A 20,912-nucleotide genomic window follows, 5' to 3' on the forward strand; every position below is an offset into this window, starting at 1 on the left:
ACAGGCGATTTTTACTTGATTCAGAGCCTTCGACAACTCCTACTCCAAGGCCCAAGTCTCACAGACCTATCAATGAGCAATCCATAAAAAAACCTCTTCCAATACCCCCGGAAGAGAGAATCGAGTACAAAAAGTTAGGTCAAGTGCAACACACTGCACTTGTTCTTTTATAGTAATTAAGTAAAAAGACAAAGTTACCAACACTCTTATGGATCAAAATGAGAGCTCTTCTTGTGTTGATATCTGTCTGCTGGACGTGACAGGAACTCCTCGGATCAATCGTCTGGCCCATCAGCTTCATAGTAGAGTCGTCGCAACAATCGGGAGCAGTTGGAAGCTTGAATGAACGTACACTAGCTCTTATATAGTTGTTATTTCAGTGTATACTCGAGACTGCCTTATAAAAGGCTTGGAGGGTGCCTCCCATAAGCATGGAAGGCGCCTCCAATAAAGAAAAACTTATCCCGAACAAATCGGCACTTATCTGCAACTGTGTCAAAATCTATCCTACGGAAGGCGTCTTCCATAGCCATGGAAGACGCCTTTTATGAAGAATACCGAGGTGCCTTTCATAGCCATAGAAGGCGCCTTCGGGTACTGTTCACCCGAAGGTAGACTTGCTTTCTTGCTTGCCCTGCACAAAACGTGTTAGTCCAAATACCCTGCAAGACAAGTATTAGCACAAACATAGACAAATAAAAAAGAGTAATTAATTCCTGTCCTCCCAGGACCAGGAACTGGTTAAGGTCTCAACTTAGGGATCCCAAATGGACTTAAACTGGACTGACGCCTACTGTCATAGTCACTCTCCTCCAGTGACTTACCTTTACTTACCTTTTGCCAGACATCCGATCAGCCCGTCGATCAGTTTGGACTTCGTGCCAGCTATCTGATCGGTCTGTCGACCTAATTGAACTTCCTTGCAACACTGAGTTAGCACAATAGATAAAATGGTAAGGTAAAATAGTGTTAACATAATTCAAGATTCGATGGTACGGTCGACTGCGCGTGGTCGACCGAAAACCAGTCGGTCACATATAACCTAGGGTAATCTCCCCCTAGGGTTACCTAGCTTCACTCACTAGGATTTCCATTGTCTGACTTTATTCACCAGGACTTCCTCCACCTAGCTTCACTCACTAGGGCCCGATTTCACTCACCAAGACTTCCACCACTTAGCTTCACTCACTAGGGTCTGGCTTCACTCACTAGGACTTCCACCACCTACCTTCACTCACTAGGGTCTAGCTTCACTCACCAAGACTTTCACCACCTAACTTCATTCACTAGGGACCGGCTTCACTCATCAGGACTTTCACTACCAAGCTTCACTCACTAGGGCCTAGCTTCACTCACCAAGACTTCCATTTTGTCTAACCTTTGGTTAGGACTTACCTTTTCTAGTCATCTAGTCCTGACTAGACTTCTCTCTCCTAAACATTAAGTCATGTTTGGATTAACCCTTGGTCAAGTTGACCAAACTTAGCTATATTATCAAACTTCGAAACCCTAGAGGTCGATTGCACCAACAAGTTAGTGATAATATAATAGCTAAGTTGTCAAGACTTACCAAAAAAATATGGAAGCGGCACTTGAACGGGGCTCAGTCTGAACAAGTAAAGTAAGCCCTCACGCAGCAACTTGGCAACCTTAAATTGTATGTCGCTCAGCTTCTTCCGGGCATAAATAAAAGATGGATTGCGCTTATAATTTCCGAGGTTAGGAATATGTGGAAGGTCGGACTGCCATTTGATCAGCCAAGAAACGGACTCGAACATTTGAATAAAAAAAAGAAATGAGATTTCCATCCCTTATTTGAAGAGGACAAGTCTTTAAAGAACACTACCTTAGGGTGAGATTGGAACAAAAAAACCCCAACTCCGATTTCTTGGGATAGGAAAAATAGTAGAAGCTAAGGGGAGTCAGAGGAATATCGCACAAACAAAATAGAATATACATTCCTCACATGGTGCAGAAGGTGTTTGATGCAAATTGTTGGAAAGGAATATTAAAATAATGGCTTATCTCAGATATAAAATGTGGGACGGGAAAACGTAAACCTGCAAGAAGTTGGTCTTTAAAGAAGGTAATAAAAATAAGATGAGGGCGATGAGGATGATCCTGGGGGTGGAATATAGATGCAGTAATTTTTGGGGACTTCTAATTGTAGGTGCAGCACCTCTCGATCATAGTTATCAAAGTTAGAACAGGGGAAGTATACTAAGGAGCAAAAGATTCTTGAGCCATGGATAAACGAAGGGAAAGCATAAGAAGATCGAGGAACTTACTAGCACGGGTTGCAAGAAGAAGGTCTCTGATGAAAATCACTGGAAAGAAGATCAGAGAAGACGAAGTGCAAGTGATTGGTTTCCATATCACTTAGGGGTTTTAATCAAAAGTCGTGAGATATTTTATAATCTCAACCATTTGATAAAAATAGCCTAATTATTGGGGGTTGTTGAATTGCAATAGGAGTGGCATTGGTCTATATAAAAAGGTGTGTGTTAGTAGTCGCTTCAAAGAATGAGGTAGTGGAACACGCGTCGTTTGTCCATAAATGGACATTTATGATGGATGAGGCAGTCGAATCATTATGCTGAAAAACATCTTCCCACATATCATTGTCGCACTACTTAGCATACCGAGAATCTGACATGTGTTTTTCCAAGAAAGATAATTTATAGCTCTAACAGGCGGTTGGTAACGGGCGAGCAGAAGAACATCTATCCGGTCAAACCAATAAATTGGTCGATCAGATGAAAATGAGATTTGGGTCTAGTCAGTCGACTACAAGCCTCCTTTTACTAGACTTGAAGAGAAGGCTAGTGATACGGGATATTACGAGTGAACCCAGGGATGACGTGGTAGTTAAAATTAAGGAGATATGGCAGTTAAAGTCAAAGGGGTGTGGCAGCCAGCGTGTCACTCTCACCAAGACTTCGCTCCTCATCCCTCACTAAGGCCTCGATACAAGGGTGACTAGACAAAGGGACGACTGGACTCGAGGGCCCTAGTGATTCACTCGTACTAAGATACCTAGTATATATTTGGTCAGCCATTAACTGATCAGGTTTAATAGATGGTCGCTTTGCCATTAACCCGAGTAGACCTATATACGTGCAGATGCAAGGGACCTAGCTTCCCATTCCTAGAGCACAACTCTCAGTATATGGTCAGTTGGCCCTACGGTCGTTCAAATTTAAAGGACTGTGGTTCCACTCATCAACAAAATACACAGATAAAATCCGACCGGCCTTAATGCGTCGGTCGAGCATATGGGATGCAGTCCTCCACTGCTAGTGTGATTCTCAGTATATAGTTGGTCGACTCAACACTCGACTGAACTTATGGAGGCGCTTGGAGCCCTTTTCCACGCCAGTCCATCAGCTTTTTATCCAGTTCTAAGTCTTTTCTCGGTCAGCAGCGTCGCCACCTATGTACCCAGCGCGCTATCTCCTCCACTTTCAAACAAGATCACTCATATTGATTTAAATTATTTAATCTAGGGTAAATGCAAAATATTGACGTCTTCAATTTATTTTAATGAGCGGTGATCCCGTCCGGAAGCTGAGTCGGACGGACCGCCGGGTGAGGTGGATGAAATGTTGACTGAGTCGCGACATCCCGGAGGGGGGTGTGCTGAGATGACTCCCGTGTTGACCAAGTCTTTAGAAGTCCTCTGGCCAACGCTACCTGCAGCCAGTGACCGGGTTGACCCGGCCCCCGGTACCCCGAGTCTCGAGGCGGATCCAACGAATATATGAGTAATCGACTAATGATATAATAATGGAATAAATAAGGGGTGAGTACGGAAAACGTACCCTGGCCCAGGGGCGCCCTCGGATGGGACGCGGCTCGAGTTGTCGCGACCCGGAAGAGTAGCTGACTCTGATCAGGCTATAGAGCTGGATCTGACGACGCGAAGCAGGACGTGGCACGGGACCGGAAGACGAGCTGCAAGTCGGGATAAAACACCTGCACGCAGGCCGGGGGTATTAGCGGCACGCAGGCCTGAACACGAGATCGACACGCAGGTCGGGAAACGAGACCGGCACGCAGCCGGGAAACGAGACCGGCACGCAGGCGGGGACACTAGGTTGGCACGCAGGCCGGGAAAACAACGAGAGCGGAATACGGCTAAATCAGTGACGCCAAATAATAACCGAGACATGAAGACCACATCACCACATCATACAAAGCGAGAACGAGATAACGGCACGAAGGCCGTCACACAACGAGACCGGAAGACGCTCAAATCCATGACAACAATAATAGTGGGCAGCTCGGTGCTAGGGGATCTGGCCGGGCATGGCCAGCGCCGGTAGCGGCGCTGCGAAGGGGAGAAGGAGGGAGAAAGGTTGGTCTGTCCGGTGGTGTGGCCGGAGGTTGACGAGGAGGAGAACAGCTGCTGGCTATCTTCGGCGTCGGCGAGAAGGTGAGCGTGAGGGAGAGAAGCTGGGGTGTCGCAAAGAGGAGAAGGAAAGGAAAGGGGTTGGCAGCCGGCCTCGGCTCCGGCGAGGAGCGTGGGGAGGAGAACAGCTCCTGTGGTGGCGATCTCCCTCGCGTCGTGATGGCGGCGGAAGCAGCGAGGAGGAGGAGAGGGAGCTGCGGCCGGTCTGCCCTGCGGCAGCGTCGAGAGGAGGAGAAGGGGCGTGGTCCGAGCGCGACTGTGGCTGCTGGTGTCAGTCCCTCACGCCGTCGACGTGCTCCCGTGCGGCGGCGGCAACCCGCACCCATGCGGCGGCGACAACACAGGAGAAAGAGAGGGAGGAGTGGCGGAGGTAATCGTCGGTGAGGAGAAAGAGAGGGGTAGAGGTGAAGGCGTTGTGCATGCATCGCGAGGAGGAGGAGAGTAGGGGAGCTCGCGTGAGGAGCCGACGGCCGGCGCCGGCGAGGGGCTGCGCGCGGGAGGAAAGAAGCTGGCTGTTTCCTTCCCTGGCGGCGGAGAGAAAACGCCAACCCCCCCCCCCCCCCCCCCCCCCTTTTTTACGTGCATGCTACAGTATCACCTTAAACCCTCAAAACTCTCCACCAAATGAAAAGACCAAATTGCCCCTCCTTTTTCCTTTAATCCCTTCCCTGCCCCATACTCATATCTGTATCAAGCGGTTATATAAAGTGTGACAACTTTTTTATCTTCAATTGCACAGTATGCTTGTTGTTGCATGAATCATTTTTCCTTAAATATGAATTGAATATTCTTATTTGGTCTTTGTGGCTTAACCGAGACAAGTGATTGCTTAGTACGTTTGTTATCGCACAAATCATTTTTCCTTAAGTATGAATTGAATATTTTTATTTGGTCTTTGTGACTTGACCGGGATGAGTGGTTGCTTAGTACACTTGTTGTAGCACAAATCATTTTTCCTTTATGAATTGAAAATTTTTATTTGGTCTTGCTTGATCTGAACGAATGAGAGATATTAGTGGAAGTAGTTGGAAAAACTGCAAATTTTTAAAACTGTCTATTATTTCCCCTTATATGTGTGTCGTCCAAGAATAGAGTAGGGGAGTGGAAAAACTTTATTTTTCAGAGAGAACATTCAAGCATTTTGTGGAATTTGGTTCCTGAAAGTTTGAAGAGCTGTTCTCTCGTAATCGTCCTTCCGACGACAAGCGCAAAGAATCAATCGATAGACATCTTTGCAAGTGTTTGTCTTTAAGAAAACAAACATTTAAGTTCAACATAAAGCACAGTGAAACAGACTCGAGATCAAATTGAAGGCTATTACAGATACTGAATGATACGAATCTCCATCAACAACCCTTCTTGTGGAGCGTCTCCAAGTACAGCTTCCTGTATGATATGCATGTTCAAACTATCAATTCCCAGTTCAATTCAGAACAAGCAATCTACTGGCCGTGCCGACAAAATAAATGCACACCTCGCCGGAAGGTCATCACCGGGACGTTCATAGGTGGTGATGCCGACTGCTGGACCGGCGTTGAAGATTAGAATCTGATGATGAGTTATCCATCAAGTAATTAATTTGATCAAAACAGCAGTTTCCGATGCTTAAATAGTTGAGATAAATACGAACTCCACGAAAACCTTGAGGTAGTTATTGAGGTCGAGAGCTAAACGATGATAAATCCCAGCAGGCAGCAAGATCATGACCCCTTCCTTCACTGCTATTCTGATCCATCGATCATTTTCATCCCTCACATCATGATACCCTTTAATTTGCCAACAATTACCGAGATTTAGTTAATTATGTATTTGGCTTTAATTGTGGTACTTAATTAGTCAATATTTAATTAGCTGCCTGTTTGATTAAGAAATTACCACTGCCTTGGATGCAATAAGAGATCTCATCGTCGAGGTGCAGGTGCTCCACAAAGATCTTCTTCAGTATTTGCTCAAAGTTTGGCAGCCTCTCTGGATGCAAATCTAAAATGCACTGCACCATGATAAAACTCAACACTGTTTATATGTTTGGTTAAATCTGCCTTCCTTCCACCAAGTAAAAACCTAAGTAAAAAATCTGATCTCGAGAATATATATATATACTAACACTGTGAGAGTAACCTCGGGATTCACGAATTTGTTTCACCTGTTCTTCATTTTCATAATCACTGCCGACTCTCCAAGTCCGAATTCCAAATCTACAAGATATACAAGAACAATTAGAAGCTTAATCAAGCCCATAAGTCTGTGTTTTAAGAAGAAGAGAAGAAGACCTTCAAGTTTGTGCAAGGAAACAAATTCCTTGGGCTCACAGTGTTTAGGTAATCTGTGATCTTCTTCCTCCTCACTGTCTTTGATGTGCCAAGCTTCCACAATCTCCTCCTCAACACCCTATTAATTAGATAACTCATGTAGCAAAAAGCGAAATCGTTTGTCCCCGCCATATCCGACCCAAGGCCATCACGAGGGAGGTAAATCACAGCATCCTGAGTGAGCATGTGACAGGTGGGATGAGATGCACAGGGACCAGGGATTTACGTCCCAACTATCCTGAGTTTCGACCCCGCGACTTCATGTGACAAGCATCCCATCACATACCAACTCGGATGAAGGAGAAAGAGAAATTGATGGCTAGCTTAATTACTTGAGTAGAGCGCAGTCTCCATTGATCTCTTCTTAATGGAAGCCCTTTAGCTGTATCCATTTCATGGAACAAAGGCATGGTTTAAATAGGTTCACAAAATTGTTTTTTTTTCTTCATTAAACAATTTATTTATAATTGGCAAGTCATTAAAAGAAAGGGCTCTTTCATTTTAAAACTCCTCGTTTGTAATAATTAAATAATTTGAAAATTAAAATAAATAGTATATCCTTTTAGTTACCGTGTGAACACAAGGGCCTCTTTTGTCTTTAAGAAGAGATAAAAATGTAAAGGTTTGGCACTAAGATCACAAATGTGATTACTTTGCCATACATCATCATTTTATAAATCCTTCAATTGTTTAGGATGAAATAATTCATTACTCACGTACAGCACATTGAGGGAGCAAGAGAACATAACTAACAAATTCAATAATGAATAGACCTCACAGAGCCAGCCAGATGCAAACCCACTAGCTCAACTTGATCCAGTATACTAGAGAAAGTCCTCCGCAGTCTTTAGATCGCCCAAAATAGTGGCTTTCACCTCATCTGTCATTGTTGCGAAGGGACCTTCCTTTGAATAGAAGTTAGCTAGTGTTCTTATCGCCTTCTCAATTGCTGCATATGATTCCTGAGAAATTAAATTGGATGTAAACAAAGGTACTATAAACAATAAGACATCGACAACAATAAAAAAAAATGAGCAACTTAATAAATTCTAGTAAAGTCTCATTTTATTTTAAGATTTACCTCTTTCAAAATAACTTCTAGAGTTATGATTGTTATTCTTAGTAAAATGAAGTGGCTGAAATAACTTTATATTTAATTTGATAGGCATTTCGTTAACTGTTATCTAATGATCTAGTAGATCACATGACAATAGGAAGCAGCAGATGAAAAAAAATATTGGATGGTAAAAGTTCTGCATTTGGTGAATATCATGATACTCTTACTCCAAAGCCGAGTGAAGCTGGCATACCTCAGCTACGACTGTCGATTGTCCCTTCCAGTTACTCAAATATTGTCTGATTGACTCCTTTGCTGCATCTGCGCTCCTTCTGAACTTAGAAGCATCTTTCACATCCTCCTCCAGCGACTCCCGAAGGGTCTTCACGACTTCCCTTGCATCCTTCAAGTAAGCCTTTGGCAATAACTTTCCAGTCTTTGTTTTTTCGTCAGGGTCAAATATCGACTTGATAGTGCCAAAAGCCCCATTGTCTCCCTCGCCCTTTGGATCATTTTGATTGTTATCTTCTTCTGCCCGTATAGGTAATGCAAGGGTGTTGTATATTAGGCCAGAAACCAATGTGGTCCCACTGGAGATCGCAGTAATCCTCCTGGTAAGCAAAGTTTCCTGAGAAGCTGAGACAAAAGTGTTCTTCGATCAAGGTTGGGCTGCTCTTTTGTGTGATTATAAAGTCAAATGACACAGAGTAATTGTTTGCAGAAGCCTAAGTATTAAGATTTCATGATATCACTTACATTGGATACAAAAATGCTTCCTTCCAATTGGTTCCGAGGAGCAGATATAGCAAACATGGATAGAAGAAAAGGTAACCAACATGTTTTGCAGTATAATCAATAGCTGTCTCTCCTATGTCCTACATGTTACAAGAAAACATGAGAAAGTTAATAATATACAACCGGGATGAGTAAGGCTAACAATGATAATAACAAGAAACATCATTAGTCACGTACCTAACATCTCCTTAGTGGAAAAAAAAGTTATAATGCTTAATAGGCAGTGTGATAGGAGATAAGCAACCCTATTAACCAACTACTTTGGATGGTCGATATGTGTATAGATCAAACTTGTCCACACAGTAATCCAACCACAGTAAAATAGGTGGTAGATGGACCAAATCAGGAAATACATGGGTTAAGGGCATAGGCTGGAACTCATAACCATAACTACAGATACGGCAGCACTATAGTACTGTCATGGACTTTTGATAGCGTTTGCAGAGGGCTTGAAGAGCACCACTTCAGCATCTATCGAGTGTTAGTAGCTTTCAAAAGAGTGAGAGAGACCAAAAGGATCCATGTTCTATAAGTCTCCCCTTGGCACGCTATCCTTGCTCACCTCCAACATTGTCCATCGGGGGCAAACCAAATCCCATCTAAGCCAAAGTGCATCGTCCCACCTCAACCAAACTCAATAGCCTCATAAGGTACCTTGACTGAACAAGGGTCGCTTCAGACGAACTGAACATATCAAAACTCAGCCTTGATTAAACTCAAATTGCTTGTACTCATCCAGCTACAATAAAATTTGGCAGAGTACATTTATATATATGTGCACAAGGTTATGATTCTCTCATCTCATGCTTCTAAAAACATGTTTTAGATGCACCCATTTTTTCTATGACTTGCATTCTGAATATACACATAAGGCAGTACATACGGAGCTAGTGATAACATTTTCACATTCAACTACATATTTAGTAGAAGCTGAGCCGCCAACACATTAGAATCATAAAAAGAGGAACTTTTCACATCTTCATTCAAGAGTAAGGTCCATGAGGAGGAGAAATTTGTAAAACACCAGACTTGGATCCCTAAACATGCATCAGATGTAGAGTTATGACCGCTGTTGCATTTCAATCATCGACCAAACTGATAAGTTAAATCTCTAAATTTCCTGACTTCACCGCGACAAAAACTTAGCAATCAAACGAAGCCAATAAGTTGACCAGAACTAGGGCTACAAAGTTGCAGGGATCGATTGACTGTGCTGGAGCGGAGTAAAGCAGTAGAGGAATCAGGAGATCGTGAGAACCTACTGTTTGCCAGCGATTTCGATTTCAAGTCCGGAGCTTGAGTCTTCTTCCTCCACTTCGCGGTCCACACGGTCACTCCTTGGAACCTTATCCTTCGTACCGGTCCGACCACCGCAACCACGAAAATGCCGGGCGTTGGCGGGTGGAGGATGTCCGGCAGAATCCGCCTAAAATCCGACAAGGTACGATGCGAAATCCGATAATCGCAAAACTCTTTGTTTGATTAATAAATTATATTATTCATTAGAAATAATATAATAATTTATTTTACCCTATTATATTCTGTAATATAGAAAAGAAGCCCTTGAAATTATATTTCCTTAATAATTTTTTTTTAAATAACAATATGTAAATTATATAGCTGGCTTGACAGTGCCTTGACAATTGACATGACTCGGATCAAATGGAACCAGATAATTAAGCGACACTATTGGAATGCAAATTCAAATCGAAGTCTAATAATATTAATATCTACTGCTATTTGGAAAGTTAATATTCTTTTCAGGGCCTTAAAAACTATTTAATTTAAATTTAATCACGTATTAGATTTATTCCAATTTTCTTCCATTCCTTTGTGTTTAGCATTTACCCCACTAGCGGAGAGAGGGATATGGTACAAATCTAAGGAAAATAAAAATTTCACAGTCAATGTCTTTGTTTACCTGGCATCGGGCAGGCAATGTCTAAGCAAGACAAAGTTGATGAAGAAAAGATGTGACGAGTCGATTCAAGATTAGGCGTCGTGTCACAGCGTGAGTATTTTTTTTAATTGGTATTAGGTATTCAAGTCTCTGGCCTAATTAATCTGAGAATGACAAGTTTAGTGCTGTAAAAATTTTTCATCAACACTAAAAAAAAAAAAAAAATAGGAAAGTACCCACAAAAACACATCCTAGTTGAAAGGATGAACACTCAAATCAATCGATTATGAGGTTGACAATGAAGATTGAAGAGTGACAAACCAGACTTTCTTTTTAATGATATTTTCCCTTTTTTTAATTTAATTAGGTGTACATGCGGGGCAGAATTATTATATACATTAATTTTTTTTTTCCCCATTTGTTCCGTGGAAGCCCTTTCCAATCTGCGAGAGTAAACAGAGTTTACTTTTCCGGGCAGGAATGATAATTTTTCCTAAATCTGTCAGAAAATTTGACATCCGACCCGAATGAAGAAAGACATGAAAAAATTTTTACCGATTATAATAATCAGATATCGATATTTTTAGATATGGATATAGAGATGGATATGATAAAATTTTACTTATATCCTATTCGATACCCAATATATATATACACTTTATTTTTTATTTAAAAAGAAAAAAAATTTAGCACACATTCCGTCTTGGAAAAGAAATTTAATTTATCTCTTTATTTGATCACTAACACCTATCTCATCTTTTTTTTTTCATAAAAAATACTTACAAGATTAAAAGAGCATGAGATAAGGAAGAACATACAATTGTATATTAAAGTGATTTATTTTTTTTTAAAAGAAATATGGTAAATAATAATAAGATGATAGATAGAATATGAATGTCTTGATCTTTCAATGATATAGAAATGGATATGAAAGTTAAATATATAATGGATATAAAGATAGATATAGATTTGAATATAATAAATAGGAATGGAGAAGGAAGAGATAAAATCCTACCATTACGATCACTTTCTCAACGTTCACGCTCCACTAAATTCTATTCCACCCCACTGTACTCTTTTGTTTTTTGTCCAAATGTCCCAAAAAGAATCTTAAAATCAATAAAACTCCATCAAAATTAGCAATGGCAAAGTAAAAGAACAACATCATGCAGAAATTTTTGACAAATCTAAAACTCAAAACACAATTTGTAGGAAAAAGAGACAAAGCATACAGTATTGAAATCGAAATTTCTCAGAATATTTTTTCATCAAATTACATCCTTATAAAATATTTTATATATATATATTTTGCAACCAAATCCATAATTCAAACTTTCAATTACACAAGAATATTATCAAAATCACCATCCCAAACCTACTAATAATAATAATAATAATAATAATAATAATAATAATCACTTATCCAAATTAGGCAAATTAATTAATTAAGGGCTAGTGAAGAGCGGGTGTGCTCCTGCAATCGCAGTCCTCCTCCTCCTCCTCCGCCGCCGCGTCCGCCGCCTCGACGCGAACCACCTCCCTTCGGTGGAAACTCCTGTGGCACCCGCAGGCGGCGCAGCGGAGCTCGGCTTCCGCTCCCTCGCCCACGCTAGCAATGAACTCGCCGCAGCCGTCGACGGCGTAGCCGCCGGTGGCGGCCGCGTGATTCTTCCTGCACTCCGCGTACCTGACCTTCCCCCCCTGCTTCCTCCCGCCGCCGCCATGGACCCTCCCCGCCGGCTCGTACCTCCTCAGCACCACCAGATGCCTCTTCATCATCTCCAATTAATCCTTCTCGCTCTCTCTCTCTCTCTCACCTCATACTCCTAGCCTCCTCCCGTTCTCGAAGGATTTGTAGCAGTGGCAGGGAAGGGAGTTCGATGGTCACCTACCTTGGGAATTATATATAAGCGTCTGCGTTGGCAGTGTCTTTCCTCGCCGGCCTAATGCCTGGACCGGTTGTGGTAAGGTGCACATGACCCGCATTGATGTCCTAGTGGTTAATTCGGCCGAATTGATGGTCCAACCAATTCCACCTCAACCTGGACCAGCCCCTCCCTAAGACGATAGGGAGAGACATCTTTTGCTCCGCCCCCACTTGGAGTTAGTTTGCTGCAGGAGGCTGGAGCTGCTGCTGGTGCTGGTGCTGCTGCTGGTGGTTCAAATCTATCTCCCAACCCAGCAAAATGTTTCAACTTAGCTTAGCTTAGCTTAGCTTATTCACTGAGGCATAGCTAGGGCATGCATGCAGCTAAAAGCAAAGCAACCGTGATTGGTGATACCTATCAATATAATCGGCAAGGCCCCCCCACGCACAGCTGCCTTTCTCTTTATCATCTTTGTCTCTGTCTCCTCCATATATCATCTTGCTCATCCACATGTTCCACGGCCTTCTCACTCGATCAGACCATTCTGCTCAAAGTAAAAGTATTCCGGATTAATTATTATCAAAATTAGACCGGAGATTGAATGGGAAAAGAGATTATTAGTATTATTATTATTGCTCTGTTGATTGAAACGATGGGGTCATGCATAATGTGCAAATGAAACAAGCATTCACGGAGCAGATCATCATTATACATTCGTCACCTAGTTATAAACATCGAAATGAAAAAACACACTGCAGACCATTGCACGCATTGAAGAAGCAAATTGTACACCACTGCGCACATTCAAGTTAAATGCCTTGTTCTTCATCCCTGGCGCATACGATACTCATTAAAGAATACAATTACATACAAATTTGAGGCTCACAACCATGTCTAATGGTCTTAATTATCTCAATGGATTCTTAAGGGACACTACTTCTACAGATATATGGTTTTGTATAAAAGTTGTATAAAAGTTGTACCATGCATATATCCACGCTCGTGTTAATTGACTAGGATATTATATATCAAAACATATTGAAGAATAGCGTAGATTTCAATACAAAACCAATTGCCAAATTGATCTGCTCCTCGAAGCTCAAACCTAATCTTCCTCCATAAATAGGCTGCATTCAATAGAGTGATTAGGTATGCAATAACTTCCCTTATACTTTTCTACCATTAACTCCTCTTCAACTCGAGCAGAGGATGCAATCCGCCAAACACACTTTTAATGGTCTTTTCCCCTCATTTTTCTTCTTCGAATTATAGAGATTGACATAACAACATAACTCACCTCATCAAAATTTATTATTATTATTAATATCTAAAAAAAGGTACGTATTTATATAAATATAAAAATATATATATGTGTGATGATGAGATGGGTGATTGGTAAGAGCTAGCTGTGGGGAGTTAAGAGGCCTGCGTACGATGGAAAGCAGCTGCAAAGACTGATCCAACCATGCATTTTTCCGGTGCAAGAGATCTCCTCCATTGCTCTGTAAATTGCAGGGAGTTGATGGATAATGACAGAAAAGTAGAGGATGGATCGGAGGGAGGAAACTGACAAGGAAGTGAGCGTTTTAGTTTGCTTCCGTGCTCAATGTGTCTACTTGAATTAATTTGTCCTCGCTAGCTACTTATATATCCTCTATTATTACTTGCACACTACTTACTACGCTATGTTAATTTACCCTTTTAATTAGTCCAAGGAAAAGAAACAAAATTGAAGAAGGCTTTGTTGTATCCATCAACCAAGTAAAAAAAACAATATATAGTAACTCAATTACATGCCTCAGAAGAGTAAAGAAGGAAGAGCTTCTTACAATTTTAGAATATAAATTCTTTCTTTCCATCCCTATAGATTCTTTTGGTTGTGTTTACATTTTATGAATTGGGTTGCGGGTTAATAATGCTTCTAGATTTAGTGGGAAATCTAGGATCCGACTTTATGTTGATGTAGATGGCAATCAGGCAATGCATAATTGAGCAGCTGCAAGTAAAGAATGGGTAGCTGATGCATGGCACCGTGTGGCACCAGCCAGCTAATATAGCAGCAGCATGACAAAGATCAGCGTGGCCCATTCTATATATCTTCCTAGCTAGTCCACCCAATGCCTATTTGGTTCGTTTGTCCAGCTGCTTAATTTGCTCGGTTGTTCATTTCGCCTGACTCAGCTGCTCCACCTGTTCACTACTTTTAGGTCTGTTGTCCTTCTGTTCATGTTGGAAATTTTCAAAATAAGCAATGACTACTGCAAAAAGAGTTTACAAAACAGCCAGGGAGAAGGGAGAAGAAAGGAGACAAGAGGAGAAGAAGAGTTTCTGAGGTTCCTGGAAAAATTATAGTCTCACATCTATAGTTATGTAAGGGATTAAGTTATTTAGTAGCATTAACTATAACTAGTCTCTGTCTCTCCTTTCCTTCCAATGGCAACAATCCTCTTAATTCCCCCCTTGAGACAAAGCTTTGATCATAATACTTTGGTGGGCATTCTAACTTTCTGAGTACATTCATTCACCTTAATATATTGACCCATCAACATCCAAATCTACAATAATATAATCCATCCGTCAAATTATTCAACCTACCTAATCGCATTTAACCACCACGGTTTGTCCTCATCCTCCCTAACTAGTCCATGTTTGAGTAGTCCAAGCTTGTCATTCGTCCGTCTTATCTTGCTTGCTGTTCGGCTTTCTAATCGACAAGTAATATTACGTTTAATAAAACGGAAATGATTTCCTAAACTATCACATTTTAAATCTATCATTGTATTAGAATAACCATTCAGGCTTGATATTTTGGATAGCACCAACAGCCATGAAAGCACCACTTTCAGTCCCTGATAGTACTTTGGATAACGTTCTGATAACTCACCATCAATTTTTTTATTTCGTTGATCAAACATGATTAGGCATTGACTTCACATCATAGAGCCATTACATTGCATGCAAAGAAGCTTAAAATAATTCATCCAGGCCTTATCTTGGTTTGGCCTATACAGATATGTCATCATTCACCGTGTCCAGAACTGCACCAATAATCAATGCACAAGGAAAGTTGATAAAGCAAGATGTTAAAATTCTCCCATTATCAGTATTCAGATTTCAGATCACAAAATCTTAGTTGTACCCAGGCGTCCCTCATAACCCATCCAGGAGGTAGCCGACCGCCAAGTGCTAAGATTGGGAGGAGTTTTTCCCCCACAAAATCTTGGTACTTGTAGCTGCTGATATCCTGTATAATTCATCCGTTAATTTATTTTGCTGCCAAGGCCAAAGGCAGAGCATTAGTATGAATGAGAGTTGAAGTTTGAGGGGTATAGTGAGTTTTCAATATTGTTGGAGTACTTGGAAGTTAATTTAGGAGTGCATAGTGGTATCTTAAATACTTTTTTTTTTTTTTATGAAAGTTATAAAGTGTTGTTACTGGGAATGGAGATTGGGAAAGATAAGGAGAATATTTTATTTAAAATTATTATAATAATATTGAAATAAATATAATAATAATAATAATAAAATCTTTATCCTAGATTGATTACATGACAAACATGAGGGACGGATCCTCTGGTCCATAAAGATTGGATCAATTCATGATCCAGTCTTTACATTGGTGGGGGACAATGGCCCTCCACTTGTTAACAGATAGAGATCATTGTCTTTCACCAATCCCCTTGTCCCAGTCCAGGAGCTGACTAGGACAAGGGAGTCAGAGGATCCGATCCCTAAACATCGGATTCGATAATATCCTATTATATCATTTTTTAATATTTAAATAATTTTTAATATTATTAATTAAGTTTTCTTTAATCTCATAGATTTATTAATCCCTTAACTATATGACATCTTAAACACATTTGTTGAAATATATTTTAAATTTTTTTAATGTTCTTATTTTGAATCTTATCAATTTCATCTATCTTAATATTCCCTTAGAGCTTCTCTTCAATAAACACTATTTTATTTTATTTTTAATTTTTTTACTTTTTTTTATCTTATCAATTTTTATATGCCCTCATATTTATTTTAATATCTTTATCTTTATTATTATGCGAGCAGCTCGAGAGTCTTAAATTTAGGTGTGAAAGTAAATTCGCTTATAACCAAGTCGATCAGCACGAGCACTTGAGATTTGGGCACGAAAACAAGCTTGCTTATAACTTGGTCGAACGACAAGAAAGTCTGGAATATAGGCACGAAAACAAGCTCGTTTATAACTCGGTCAAATATCTCAAGAGTCCGGGACTTACGCACGAGAACAAGCTCGCTTATAACTTGATCAAGTAGATCGAGAGTCTGGGACTTAGGCGTGTGAGTAAGTACACTTATGACTTGCATGAATGACATGAGAGTCTGGAATATGAGTGCGAGAGAAAGCTCATGCACTTATAACTTGCCTGATTGACACAAGAGTCTAGGGCTTGGGCACGAGAGTAAGCTCCCTTATGACTCAATCGAATGACACGAGAGTTTAGAATATAGGCAAGAGAGCAAGCTCACTTATAACTCGACCAGACTACTTGAGAGTCTAGGACTTGGGTGTGAGATCAGCAAGCTCACTTATAACTTGATCAAGCGACTCAAGAGTATGAGACTTCGGTGCGAAAGTAAGTTCGCTTAGAACTTGGCCGAACGTCTTGAGAATTTGGAATACGGGCACGAGAGTAAGCTCGCTTATAACGCGGTCGAGCGGCTCGAGAGTCTGGGACTCAAGGGTGTGAGCAAACACACTTATAATTGTTGGGACACTCTGAAACTAGAGGGGGTGAATAGCTCACTCACTTAGTCGATGATGATATTTTACAGCGAAAATACTCAAAACGAACTCCTCAATGCTAGCACAAAGGATTTACTTGGTATCCACCTCAAGATGAGGTGACTAATCCAAGGATCCACACACTCTTCACTATGAAAATCACTCCTTCTCGGAACAATCCGGAGGTGGAGAAACCTCGTACAAGCTCACATAAGAATATAACTCAAAACAAGAAGTAAATGCACATAAAATACAATAAAACCTCTTCTTGTTTGATATCTTATAGCTTGTAATCACCTCTTGAACCTTGGAAGTACAACAACACTTATTTCCAAGAAACTTCAAGAACCGACGATAATGGTGGAGAAAAATCGATGAAGAGTTATAGAGAAGAGATGTCGAATTTAAACTAGTCGTCACCTTTATATTTGCACTTTTAAGGCTCCTAATCGATTGGGTCTGTTCTCAATTGATTGTCACATCAGATCCCAGCGATCACAACCATCCAAAACTTGCAACTTGTACAATGGTCACATCCCAATCGATCAATTCAAAGTGCATCTGTGCTCTCATAGAAGATCCGGAATCAATTGATCAATCAGCAACCTCATGATCTCGCGAGAAAATCCAACCCAATCAATCAATCGATCAGTTGATCAATTCGGAACCTTTCTATGCTCGCGAGAATGGTTGTCAATCAATCAGCTGATTGATTGGGTCACCTTTGTTCACAGCACTCTCCCAATAGATCGATTGGGCTCTGGTTCAATCGATGACATGATCGATTGACCAACCCTAATTTGCTTAACTCAAGTCTATGGTTCTCATGCCCAACATTCGGTCAACCTTGATTTATCGGGACTCCTTATTGCCTAGCATCTAATCAATCTTAACCTGCTAGGACTTTGTCACCAAGTCTTCGATTAACCCTTTGACCCACTTAGACTTTTCTCCTCGTGCCAAGTGTCCGATCAACCTTAACCTAGTTGGACTTACCATCTCGTGCTAAGTGCCTGGTTATCCATGACCCACTTGGACTTCCATCACCAGATGTCCAGTCAACTTTTACCCACTTAAATTTCTACTGTCTGGCTTCACTCACCAGGACTTCCTCACTGTCTAGCTTCACTCACTAGAACTTCCCAACTATTGGGATATGCCCGATGCGATGTGTGCTAAAAATATGTTTCGTAAACGTGCATAATGGAAGATTTAATGATAAATAAATAAACTAATTTATTATATCACACATACCACATGCATGCAAGATTCAATCACGTAGACAAGATCATAAAGTAAAACGAAATTGAATAACAATTATTCTAGGTATTGTTGGGACCGAAAAGTAGCTAGAGGGGGGTGAATAGCTCTTCGCGTGCTAAGTGCTCATCGTTGCTTGTTTCTTCAGAGATATGCAGTGGAAATACAAGAAACAAAAACACACAACGCTAACAAGGATGATTTACTTGGTATCCACCTCACAAGAGGTGACTAGTCTAAGGATCCACACCTACTCACACACCCTCCACTAATAAAATGCTCCTTTATGATTACTACCAAAGGCGAAGAAGCCCTTCAAGACTCTCAATACAAGAAGAAAGGGAAAGGTAATGAAATACAAGCACAAGCTTACAATGAGTACAAAAGCCCTAACCCTACCTTCTTCTTCTTGTAGTAGTCACGCCTCTTGACTTGGAAGAACCTCCAAGATCCTTCAAGAACTGGCGTTGAGAGTGATAGATCACTGTGGAGAAGCTGCTGTAGATCGGTGATGAATCGTGTGAAGCGATACCGAAGGAAATGAACACCTGCGGCCTTTATCGACGCCAACGGTCGGATCCCGACCGATTGGAATGCTCCCAATCGATCGGGGAGGCTTTGGATCGATCCACTGATCGATCTAGAGCGCCTCTGTGCTCTTAGAATTTGCCTAGATCGATCGGCTGATCGATCCAGGGCTTATCGCGTGAAGTCGCAGCTCCCAATCGATCCACTAATCGATTGGGACCTCTGGATCGATCCACTGATCGATCCAGCAGGCTTCTGTGCGCTCGCAACTGCCTCCCAATTGATCCACTGATCGATTGGGACGAAGGCTTCTCGCAGGGACACCCCAATCGATTGACCGATCGATTTAGCTCCAGCCAATCGATCGGCTGATCGATCCAGTTGTTTGTTTTTGCCCAAAACCAAGTCCCAAAGCCCCCAAACCAACATCCGGTCAATTCTTAACCTGTTGGAACATCATGCCTAGCATCCGGTCACCCTTGACCTGCTAGGACTCCCTCACCAAGTGTCCGATCAATCTCTTTGACCCACTTGGACTTTTCTTCATCTTTCCAAGTATCTGGTCACTCTCTTGACTTACTTGGACTTTTCTTCATCTTGCCAAGTATTTGGTCACTCTCTTGACCTACTTGGACTTTTCTTCATCTTGCCAAGTATCCGGTTACTCCCTTGACCTACTTGGACTTTCACCAGATGTCTGGTCAATCTTGACCCATCTGGATTTCTCTCGTGCCTGGCTTCACTCACCAGGACTTCCTCTTCTGCCTGGCTTCACTCACCAGGACTTTCACCTAGTTTCACTCACTAGCATTTTCTCCTGCCTAGCTTCACTCACTAGGTCTTTCATCTGGCTTCACTCACCAGGATTTTCACCTAGTTTCACTCACTAGGATTTTCTCCTGCCTAGCTTCACTCACTAGGTCTTTCACCTGGCTTCACTCACCAGGATTTTCATTTTTGCCTAACATCCCAGTTAGGACTTCCTAGTCAAGTATCCGGTCAACCTTGACCTACTTGACTCTTCTTCAACCAACCTGATCAGACCTTGATCAGAGGGGAATTGCACCAGACAATCTTCCCAAATGCACAACTACATTGTCAAACATCGAAACTCAAACCAAGACTCAAGCTTGGTCAACCAGGTCAACCTTGACCTGAGGGATATTGCACCAACAGGTATACCTTACGATAATCTGTAATGAGAAAAGCATCAACCTTTTTGCGACGTTATCAAACATCACCTTTATTTGTATCCACGCTGAGATCTTCAAGACAACTCCAAGAGAACAAGCTTTGCCTTCGAAAGGTACTAGCCATGAGCGAAGGATAAGGATCAAGAAGAGGAAGAAGAAAAAGAAGCAAAAGGAAGATCTTTTTCCTTTGGATGGCTCACAGCAACAAGAGAAGATCCTCTTGTTGTGGTCAGTGGCAAGAAAGAGGGAGAGTGAGAAAGAGGTATTAGGTTTAGATTTCTAAAACCTAAACAAGTCAATAATGAATTGTGTGTTAATTCTCTCTTAACCAATCAATATATAGTCCTCTTTAATGAGTTGGATTAGAAAGCTCAATTCAACCCATTATGCCTTAACTAAAAATTATCCTATTAACCCCTTAGTTTGGTTTATAACTAAATCAAGTTGCTTCATGGCTAAATCAAATTAATTCATGACTAAACCAAATAGGATCCAATTCTTTCATAAGAGATGTGGCTCATCCGTGCTTCCGTTCTGACAAATATTTCTACATTTATCTTATGTATGATCCAACCAAATATTTATCTCTTGATCTAAGAATCCTATCACCAACTATCTGGTTTCACTCATCAGGACTTTCTCACTATCTATCTTCACTCACTAGGATTTCCCAACAACCTGGGTTCCCTCGCTAAGACTTTCTTACTGCCTAACTTCACTCATTAAGGCTTTTCACCTAGCTTCACTCACCAGGACTTTTCCCATCTGCCTAGATTCATTTATTAGGCCTTCCAATTGTCTGACTTCACTCACCAGGACTTTACAGTTG

At 41.3% G+C, this 20,912-nt stretch overlaps 3 protein-coding genes across 6 annotated transcripts; all 3 read right to left on the bottom strand.

Moving 5' to 3' along the window:
* Positions 1–5,732: 5,732 nt before the first annotated feature.
* Positions 5,733–6,852, bottom strand: LOC121999618 (1,2-dihydroxy-3-keto-5-methylthiopentene dioxygenase homolog 2-like). The gene is made up of 5 exons (XM_042554277.1): positions 6,704–6,852; positions 6,516–6,606; positions 6,287–6,401; positions 6,053–6,177; positions 5,733–5,959 (listed from the first exon to the last, which is right to left on the bottom strand). The coding sequence occupies exons 1-5, from the start codon at positions 6,850–6,852 to the stop codon at positions 5,840–5,842; spliced, it is 600 nt and encodes a 199-aa protein (XP_042410211.1). The 3' UTR covers positions 5,733–5,839.
* Positions 6,853–7,335: 483 nt separating this feature from the next.
* LOC122002040 (photosystem II D1 precursor processing protein PSB27-H2, chloroplastic-like) lies at positions 7,336–9,985 on the bottom strand. 4 transcript variants are annotated; one of them, XM_042557066.1, is made up of 4 exons: positions 9,835–9,985; positions 8,534–8,652; positions 8,031–8,413; positions 7,336–7,682 (listed from the first exon to the last, which is right to left on the bottom strand). In XM_042557066.1, exons 2-4 carry the CDS (start codon positions 8,613–8,615, stop codon positions 7,545–7,547), a joined length of 603 nt encoding a protein of 200 aa, XP_042413000.1. In that variant the 5' UTR covers positions 8,616–8,652; positions 9,835–9,985; the 3' UTR covers positions 7,336–7,544. The 4 variants fall into 4 exon arrangements, with proteins under 4 accessions (XP_042413000.1, XP_042413001.1, XP_042413002.1 ...); XM_042557067.1 differs by having other exon boundaries at positions 8,750–9,979; XM_042557068.1 differs by having other exon boundaries at positions 9,831–9,978.
* Positions 9,986–11,708: 1,723 nt separating this feature from the next.
* On the bottom strand, positions 11,709–12,493 carry LOC122002041 (mini zinc finger protein 2-like). The gene has a single exon (XM_042557070.1). The coding sequence runs from the start codon at positions 12,249–12,251 to the stop codon at positions 11,925–11,927; it is 327 nt and encodes a 108-aa protein (XP_042413004.1). The 5' UTR covers positions 12,252–12,493; the 3' UTR covers positions 11,709–11,924.
* Positions 12,494–20,912: the final 8,419 nt, after the last annotated feature.

Source organism: Zingiber officinale, chromosome 7A, assembly GCF_018446385.1.
Source record: "Zingiber officinale cultivar Zhangliang chromosome 7A, Zo_v1.1, whole genome shotgun sequence".
NCBI lineage: Eukaryota > Viridiplantae > Streptophyta > Magnoliopsida > Zingiberales > Zingiberaceae > Zingiber > Zingiber officinale.